Genomic DNA, 10,157 nt, shown 5'->3' with positions numbered 1-10,157 from the left:
GCAGGAACATGAAAGGCTGCCTAATTGCAGAATTGGGCGAATATCAAAGCAGGCTTTCCTCTGTAAATCAGGAGTCATTCTAACACAGGAAAGGGAAAAAAAAATAACATCTCCTCATTCCACAGTGGTGATTAGTGGTCTTTCTTTTCAGAAAACTTGTGACCAGAAGTGCTCTTTTAGCTGTAATTCAGAACTAGACTGAAAACCAAACAGCCCAGAGAGCTTCTGCACAGGAGGAAAGAACTTGAGTAAATTCAGAAAGGCTCTCTTCAAGTGGCAGAGAAGAGCTCTTACACAGGTATCTTAGTAAGAATGGCAATTGGTACTTACTAAACTCTTGTAAGTCACCTTTTCAATTTAGTTTGGAGTTTACCGTGCAACTGCTTTAATCACAGGTGATGGATAAGGAGCAAAGCTGTGCCCTTTCAAAAAGAGAAACTTGTCCAAGGAAATAACAAAATTCATCAATGAATGAGGCTGAATTTTCAAAACACCATATGTAAACTGGAATACAAACCAAGACACCTCAGGGAAGGCAACGGAAACTTTTTGGATAGCACTGCTTTTGTTGAAATGGACTCTTCACTTTTCCTAGGAAGTACTATATTGCACTGTACACAGTACAGCAAGATGACAGGATAGGCTATAGTCATTATTGCTCAGTGTTTTCAAACTACTTCGAAGGCTGATAGCACTATTACCTAAAAATGACACTTGATACTGAGCTTCAAAAACTCTCCCACAAATTGTGCAGTACTTGTCTGTGTACAGCGCTGTAGAAGAATTATGCGTAACTTAAAAAGCTGCTCACAGTGCGACTCAAATCAGCTCCTTAACAGGTTTAACTCATGTACAGGCTTTTTAGAATAGCTTTTATGCTGCACATTAATGAATATGGCTTTAAAAAGAAAGAGTACTAACCCTGTAGAGAGGGTGGCATTTGTCCTTGAAACATGGTGCCAAGCGAGCATAGATCTGCAGGCTATAGTAATAACTTGCCAGCTGGAGAGATAATGCAGAATGTAATTGCTTTTCAAAGCATTTGTTGGCATCTACCACCTATAAGAAAGAGAGCATTAATTTAGATGAAAGAATTAGCAAGCATACAACATTAAGCGTACAAACTTTCTAAAAAGCTACTTGCTGTGATTTAGAAATATCTCTGACTATGTTTTTCTGGCACAGAAGTAAATCAGTAGCCTTCACACACATAATTCCACATTACGGTGTTTTTTCTCCCCTGCACAACCACCTAACCAAAATTATTTTCCAGCTACAGTTTTGCTGCTTCTATACCACAAACTTATTATCCATATTTCTAAGTTACATTAGAATTGTCAGTCAGGTGGCCCAACTTCTATTTCAAGTGAGCAAATACGTGTCTCTTCAGCTGTGCCATGCTCCTTAGCCAGTCCAATGGCAGTTGTTCTGTCTCCTTTAAACACACCAGCCCAAACTGTGAAAATGTGTATTCAAACACTTAGCTTTTAAAACCCTAAGGAAATGAAATTTTCATATGGAATTTTTAAATACTATGCATAGTCTTTCCTGGCAAAAACATCCAAACAAAATCACTATGAACATACCTGTGGCAGTGCAAGCAGATAGGCAAGAGACAAGGCTGCATCATTTGGTAAAGCATCACTTGCCAGCTGAAGCAGAACTGCAACATACAGGGAGTGGAAACAAAGACTGGATTACTGACCAATCTAGCCTTGACAATCAGCAAGTGAAATGTTTTCAGTGTGACCATATTTTATTAGACACTAGCTTGAAGCACTCTCTACATACTTAATTAAACACTTATCAGCACAATCCAGAAACAGATAATACGTAATTGAACTGCAGCACAGCTTTACCTTAACTTCCAGGCAAAGTGTTTGATGCATTAACCAAACAAGAATGAGACTATGCAGAAACAGATGCTAAACAAAGCCACCCGTACTGATTTACAAGAAGTAAATCTTTTGCTTGTAAAATCAAGGCAGCAATAGAATGCTGTAAGAGTTCTGTGATACCAACCAGAGGAATGGTATAAATGTCTTTTCTTCAAGCTTGAGCTCTAATTCACTGATCACTGAACAGAACAAACCATATTAAAAACTTCTGTCTTAATTAAAGAAAAACCTGCAAGTGTCAGAAGAAACACCAAAACTAGGTCCTGCCATATACTGCAAACAGAAATATCAGTGCTATGCCAGTTGAAATTACTGCATTGAATAAGAAGTATAGAGATCATAAAAACATATGCTTCTGGTAAAACTGAAGCAAAAATTACATGTTTTTCCTACATTATAGATACCAAGCTTGGTTCCTTTTTTCATTTAAAAACCCCCACTGTATTCTAGAAATTACACAAATAGAAGAAACAATACACAGTCACAATGTGAGCAACCAAGACTGCTTAATCAGTGATAGGATCTCTCCTTCATGAAGTTATCTCCTTCTGTCTTAAAGTCAAGCATCACTGTGGTTGCTATCAAAGTTCCAGTAAACAGTTACAGACTAATGATTGTTGTAATACACTTCATATTGGGGGTACACAATATAAATTGTTAGTTCCAGGGAAAATATAAAAAAAATTATGAAATCTAGACCAAAAATTGTATAAAGAAAATATAAGTATACAAAAAAATTCCAATCATGTTTTTCCTTTTTATAGATTATATTGTTGCCAATATTATTAATATCAATACTATTCCAATAGATAGAAGCAGTCTTCCAGCAACTTAGCTCTTTGTTTATTTCAAGGAAGTCTCAAACACCTGTATTCCCACATTACACAAACTACTCTGCAGGGCACAGCCACAAGAAACCCAATTACTTTACACAGAGTCCCCCAGTGAATTCTTTGTTCCAAAGAATGATTTATAAAAGGCTTGAGTGACCAATTACAATTTTCACATCATCAATAATTTACCATCAGTCTGAAGTGAATTTACATGCTGGCCCTCAGCCAGATGCAAAGCCTGAATTTCCATGTGATGAGTCATCAGAGAGGCTGTCTACACTGCAGTATGTCACAGCTATTGCAAACACAAGCCTGTCCAACAGCACCTATGCTCTATGCTTCAAATAGCTTTTAGTATGCTTTGAACAGCTTCTTGCTGCTGACAGTTTCTGCTACACTCCAAATAACCTGTATGCTGTCCAAGTAGAGATAATATGACTCTAGAAATATCTATTATTAAAATCTTGATGAATTTACTTGCAAAACTGGTAATTCCTCCTCTGAGCACAAGCAAAGTTGCTTTGTGTATTCTTACAACCACCTCCAGTTAAACAGAAAAAATGGGAAGAGGGAAAGAAGCAGTTGAGCTCTGCCCTCTTTTCCCTTTCTCTGGAAAATTAACATTTGCAAATCTTTGTGAATCCACAATAAATTGTGGATTCTCTTCCAATCTAACATCCTCAACGTGACAACTGCCACACTATCAAAAATTTATCTTCACCCTCCAGATAGAAATCATGTAAAAGAACAGAGTGCTCATACAGGACTACAAAACAGTATGATTTTACTCATACTCTTGCATGATGTTCAACAAAACAGCAAGCCCAGCTGCCAGAATGTGCTTAAGAAGAAAAAATATCCCCTGTACTGATTCAATGAATATAATTCTTCCATGTGCTTGTGTGTTCATGACAGGTGTTCATGTATCCATATTTAGATGCAACACATGCAAACACACATATATACACAAAGAGTAATTTCATACAGCTTTCCATCTCCCATTGAAGCCCTACAGGAAGCCTCTGCCGAGTTCAAATCACAGGCTACAGACATTTGTAGGATGCCATTCTATTTTCACATACATCTTCACAAAATTTACAGGAAGTCAGTATCATTTCAGACCACTGCCAAATTTAAATCTGCCAAAGGGATTAAACACTACAGAGCTGGCAAACCAGGGAGGGCAGGTAGTGACAAACAAAGCACCAATGCTGCCATCCCACAAGCAATACTTTCTTAGGAAAACAGAATAAATTTTTGATTTTATGAACAGTTTTTATTTCCTGTTCAAGTCTTTATGCCACAAGCCTGTTTGAAAGGCAAAGTAGAGAAGAAAATCATTTATTTGTGAAAATTGGAATTTATCAATACTGAGGAAGTTTCAACTCACTTTCCATGTTGTGGCTCTTTCCTCTGAAAAAAATGCAAAAAAACCTGCTTCAAGTCTTCAATGGTTCATTTAGCATATGATAAAAATCTCACTAAAGTGAGAAGTATATATTGAAGTCAAACAGCCATATCTGCAAGGAATTACAAAATCTTGGAAAACATTAAGCTATTATTTGTTCTAAAACTCCTGAGGATTAACAGGTATCACCATCTTGTGTTTAGTTTGATTTTAGTATTTAATTAGGTTATAATTAAATATAGCCATCAATTGGAGTAACTTCTCATTCAAATTTCATCTTCAACCTCCCCATCAAATCCCTAAGGTCTGTGGAGAAAGATAACCACAATGAAACAGATGCACTGAGTCTGGAAGTCACACTGAGTCTGGAAGCACTATAAAAGCACAACTGAGGTAAAAGGGGTTTACTGGACCCAAGGTGATGGGTGTTACCACATCACTTGAAAATGCTCAGGCTATCACCTGCATTCAAATAGAAAGGACAAGAAAAGTTCAAGTCCAAGGCTTGTAACTCTACCAAATGCACAAAAGCAGCAAACATTACCTTGACTTTTATCATGGAGCTGTTCCAAGCCAGGCTGGATGGGGCTCTGAGTAGCCTGGTCTAGCAGAGGGTGCACCAGCCCTTGGCAGGGGGGTTGGAACTAGATGATTTTTGAGGGTCCTTCCAACCCAACCCATTCTATAATTCTATGATCATGCACACTGCCTGTGGAGAACGCACTTATAGTCATTCTCTCATGCCTGAAGCATGACACTGCTATATTAATAGAAACAGAGCTTGATGCATACTTCAGCTTCTCCTTAAGACAATGTGCAAAGTTCAATTTTAAATTTTGTGTGATTATTAAAGTGCACATTTTCAAGCTCTACAATCCTGAAAGTGTTAACTCATTATAAGGACCTTCAGGAGAATTGATAAAGCAAAGCTTTAAAAAGGGGTAGGATTCAATACCATTAATCCAGGGCTAAACACATTACAAATAACAACATTTATTTACAGAAAGCTACATTACACTTAAGTCTAAGAAGACTTACTGACTACCAAAAGATGTCACACAGCTGACTGTTGAGTACAGAATAAACACAACTCAGTTTTCCAGAGGAAAACACAGAACTCTGTTCCATAGCACAGCTGGAAGGACTCTTTAGTGAAATTCTGATTGACTACAGAATAAAAGTGTTGGAAGAGAAATATTAAAACGATAAAAACATCAGGCTGCATGCTTAAAAGGAAGAGACACAGAAGCTCAAAAACTGAAGCTAGAATCTAAAATTTCTTTTCTTCAAGCAAAAGTCCCCAACACTGAAATTTCCATCTCAAAGGCAGCCACTGAATTGTAAACAACCAGTTCCAATTACTCAAGTTAGAGCAGGAAGTATTACCAAGATCTGCCAATTAAATAATTTTCCCTAAGAAAGCAATGAATACTTTTTAAACCTTGCCATCCCCTCCTCCAAGACACGGGAATCAAAGCTAAAAGCTTACGGGCTTTCAGCATGCAACAAATGAGACCATAAGCACTGATTTAAAAGGATTTTCACATTAAGACAGCACGAATTGAACAAAACGTGCATACATCCCCATCTATACAAGCTGTAGCTAACTTCTTCTAAGTCACAATGTTATTATATTAGAACTGTGTAAGTTATCTTTAGAAATATCACATATCTCAAACTGCTGAATCATATACTTTTAAGACAAATATGCTGATTTTCACTAAACCATTGAAATAAAAGTTTGTGGCTTATGAAGAAAGTCTAACTTGAAACTATTCTCATACTGCAAGTGAATTAATATACTAATCTTTCATGACAGAATTTACCACAGAGTCAAATATAATACAGATATCTTCCCCCAAAAAACACTGACAGCACGTAAATATTTAAACAGTTCATTTCTTAAACCAGCAGGAGACATCCAAAAGAAAACACAAACAACCATAGGTGGTTTTGTGTAGTTTGTTTTTTTAAAAAAGTGAAATTGTTTCAGTTAAGATATTATTAACTATAACCCATAAAATGTAGACATTTCAGAAGAAGACAAAACGTTCTGATGATTCCAGAAGCTGCAGTTAAGCATTAATTAGCACATAAAATATTATAACAAGCCTGCAATAGTGAAAGCTGTATACACAATGACGCAGATTCCAATCAACTGAATATGCAGGCATACATACAAATAACACTGGGTTGCTGATTCCCATTTAAATACCTGGTAATACTCAGGAAACATTCAACAATTCTCCGCCCACAATGTTCGTATCTTTGTCAGCCTCCAGATATCACTTGCTGCTTATTTAAAGACAACTTTCAGATTTCTAGTCTTTACTGAGTTACTCCTCTTGAAAATAACAATTTTCTTGAAAACCCTGCAGCTACTTCTACTAAGACTTCTTACCAATGAGAGATGTTGAACCAGATCATGATTTACACAAAATACCCAGAAAATACTTCAGATGATTGTGTACAATTCTCTCTACTTAAACCCATCCACAGATACTTCTATATTTACCATATGTAGCAAATACATGTACCCATACCTTCTGTAGTTGGAAGTAGGTCTTTTTCTTCATTCTTTGTTTCTGTCAGTTTCTCTGTTCTCAGCAACACTTCAGCAAAACTTTCCACAGAATTGTTCTGGTATGTGCCATAGCTGATTTCAGACTAGAAGTAAAAGAATGTAACTGACACACGTGTGCTGGATACTGGATTTTTCCTACTATAGCACAAAACACAAATAATCAAATACCCATATTTTTACGTTACTATAAGATCTCAACAAAAAAATAACACTTCAGAGTTCTGTAACTGCAACTTACTTCAGCAACATATGGATCAGCAATTAGAGACTCATAAAATGGATGACAGCCTTGTTTTTCCACAGTGGCATTTTCTCCAGGCCCACTTTTTAATACATCTCCAAATTCTTGGCCCTGGGAAAAATAAGTATAGGTGAGCCTAGCTGTAATAAAAAGCATTTTAAAAAGTCTGCAACCACTGTTTAGAAGGGAAACAACTGTAAATAAAAACTCAGTGGGGAGCAAGGTAGGAGTCATCTTACATAAACCAGTGCCAAATGAGGTCCAGCATTCTTAAAGAAAAGGAAAGAGAATCATGCTTAAGAGTAGTATCAGAACTAGTATTAGTAACATTATAGAAAATTCACTGAAATAGAGAAGGTAGAAAAGAGAAACTGAAAAGCTTTGAATATAAGGTGACAGTATTTAAAGAGTGAGCTTCACTCTGCTTTGTTCACCAAAGTTCTGAAGTTCAGCCAGACTTCAACATGCTAAGAAAACAGGAGAAAACAGATTAGAGAAACCAGAATAGAAAACAGCTCTAGACCCATTCTTTCATTGGGATTTGCTTGCAAACAATCCTGTGAAGTCTCTATTTCATTTATTGACTTGAGGTTTTCAGTTATCAGATACCTACAAAGGAACCTACTTTTATACTAATGTATCAGTGAACGTGTAAACATCTGGAGGCACATCAGCAATCTCTTACATGTAATGGTCGCAGGTAAGTTAATGATCTCTTCCACCACTGCCCATCACTGACAGCATGCAGCATGGCTTTTGTAGTCATAGTTGTGTTAGACAACACCTTCATGGTTTTTGATGTGGTCCAGTACAACAAATCGGCAGATTGGCTAGAGGAGACGTTGGTTTCATCCTGTGAGCATATCCAACACACAATGGCAAATGTTAGACTCCTGCTACAATTAGATTAATGACATTAATGTGCATTAGCAATCAGGCACACTACGTTAATAGTATATTTTAATGATCGTTAATTTAAGCAACAGCTGTCAAAAATAAAAGACAAGCTAAAAGTGATTCAGGAGTTCAATCTGAAGCAACTATCATGATCAGCTGAACATTTTGCCCCTTATTCAGTTATAACATCTTATTTCCAACAGACAGAAGCTGGTTTTAATTCCAAAGTTTATAATGGCAATGTTCTACATAACTGTTGAATGCTTCCATTAAAATAATCACCTATTTAAAATATGGAAATTGAGCATACTAAAATTATTCAATAATTCCAGACAGCTGATATTAGAGACAATCTTGTAGATGTACATCTAGCATTAATTAAGGGAAATGGTAGAGAGACAAACATTCATCTCTAGACCAAGTGAAAAGGTATCATCAAGATTTGAAACTCTTCAGTTGGCACACAAAGTACTGAATATAACAAACCTAAAAGACTACAAGAAAAACCACAGCCTATTCTCAGTTGAAAACTGCATCTGCAATACATACATGTATACCTTCACCTAGTCTCAGTAAACTCACACCTAAGTCCATCCTTAAAAGCAGAAGACATGTTCCATCAATGGGGCTTTGTGTACCAGCTCTTTCTCACGCAAAGCATTTAAATAATACCCAGAACACCCATGCTGGTTGATCGGTGTTATTCCAGTTCTCAAAGGTTTGTGTTAATTGCGTGCTTTACCACACTTGCACATTAGACATAAATATATAATTAGTATACTAATTTAAACAGTCTTCAACAACAGAAAACAAGTATTTTCCTCCATACAGCAAACCTAACAGCTATATATCCAATGTTTGTCCCTAACTTCTCTACTACTCATTTCCCTATACACTGAAGTATACTGACATAGAAAAATACTACCCATATAACTGTAAGGGAGGGATTAGTTTACAACTTACAAACTCATCACAAAATTTCACGTATCAGAGCCAAAAGATGCCAAGTTATGCTGAAGGGAAATGCAGCTCAATGTCACCTCTGTGATAAAACATATCAGCTTCAATAAGGCAGAATTTCATGCAGACAACCTTGCTTTCACTACCTTTTAACACACTGTGCAGTAAATCACTGCCTAAAGTTGACCACTGAGGTAGCAGATCCATCTTGAGTCCTTCTTTCCCTTCCTGCAGCAATATTTTTTCAGTCTTTTCTGAAATTTTATTGTGCGTATCACAGATGCACCACTAACGAACTGACTGGCTAAACTGGAAATTTCAGCTCTTGCATCACCAAGTGAAGAACATGACAAGTACAACATGTCAGAATCACTGCCTAAAGTTGACCACTGAGGTAGCAGATCCATCTTGAGTCCTTCTTTCCCTTCCTGCAGCAATATTTTTTCAGTCTTTTCTGAAATTTTATTGTGCGTATCACAGATGCACCACTAACGAACTGACTGGCTAAACTGGAAATTTCAGCTCTTGCATCACCAAGTGAAGAACATGACAAGTACAACATGTCAGAATTTGCTCTGAAATTTTTTTTCAGGAAAAACCAAGGTCGTGTGGCTTGAGGGTGGGGGGAGAATATCTTGTTCATGTGTTGTTTAAATAAACCAATCTAAGCACTTAGTAAGAAAGGTTTCTGTAATTTATTTTAAGTGTGATACACAGAACACTAATTTATTTCCCTGCCACCATTTTCAAGTAGATGCTGCAGAACACCTTACTGATTCTTCATGAAGGAAAAATAAAGCAAAACCAAACCAAAACAGAATCAGGAAAAAAAAATCCCACCCAAGTTATCAACTGCATTTGAGCAAAATACCTTTTAAAAAATAAACTTCAGTAGTGTGAAAACTATTGACCTAAGTCATATGCAGGTGTGAATGCTTCTATAGCTCTACTGCTATCAGATAAACTCTATTGATTTTTTCTAAAAAGAATTTCAGCTCTTACAAGTAATTACAGTCTTTTCTGCACAAATGGAAATTCTGTTTTCTGAAAAGCCATTCCTCTTGTGTACCTGGAAGAGCAACACTTCTAGATTACAGCTTTTTGATATCCTAAATCAGTCTCTCATAAAAGAAATTACTTCTTAAATATTGTTGAGATCTCAATTTTAATTGCATCCTTTAATTCGGGAGAAAGTTATATTTTGGGAGTTTTGAGGGGTCTTTGGGGCCAATTATTTTGTTCTATTATTTCTTCATGGCATCTTTTATAAAGCAAGCACTTCTGACTAAAAATGAAATTATAACAGCAACAAGAAGTTATTAACTAGCAGCCAAAT

At 36.5% G+C, this 10,157-nt stretch overlaps 1 protein-coding gene across 1 annotated transcript in view; it reads right to left on the bottom strand.

The window, feature by feature from the left end:
- The window catches only part of NBAS (neuroblastoma amplified sequence), a 154,199-nt gene that overhangs the window by 83,621 nt on the left and 60,421 nt on the right, over positions 1–10,157 (bottom strand). The window contains exons 32-36 of the mRNA XM_009072753.1: positions 7,650–7,817; positions 6,962–7,075; positions 6,683–6,806; positions 1,587–1,663; positions 922–1,059 (exon numbers count right to left, since the gene is read on the bottom strand). Of these exons, the coding sequence (XP_009071001.1) occupies positions 922–1,059; positions 1,587–1,663; positions 6,683–6,806; positions 6,962–7,075; positions 7,650–7,817 (621 nt within the window). The remainder of the gene's footprint in view (positions 1–921; positions 1,060–1,586; positions 1,664–6,682; positions 6,807–6,961; positions 7,076–7,649; positions 7,818–10,157) is intronic.

This window comes from Acanthisitta chloris, unplaced genomic scaffold (assembly GCF_000695815.1).
Source record: "Acanthisitta chloris isolate BGI_N310 unplaced genomic scaffold, ASM69581v1 scaffold704, whole genome shotgun sequence".
In the NCBI taxonomy this organism is placed as follows: Eukaryota; Metazoa; Chordata; class Aves; order Passeriformes; family Acanthisittidae; genus Acanthisitta; species Acanthisitta chloris.
Note: the sequence above shows the minus strand (reverse complement) of the source record. Positions and strands in the feature narration are given on the sequence as shown.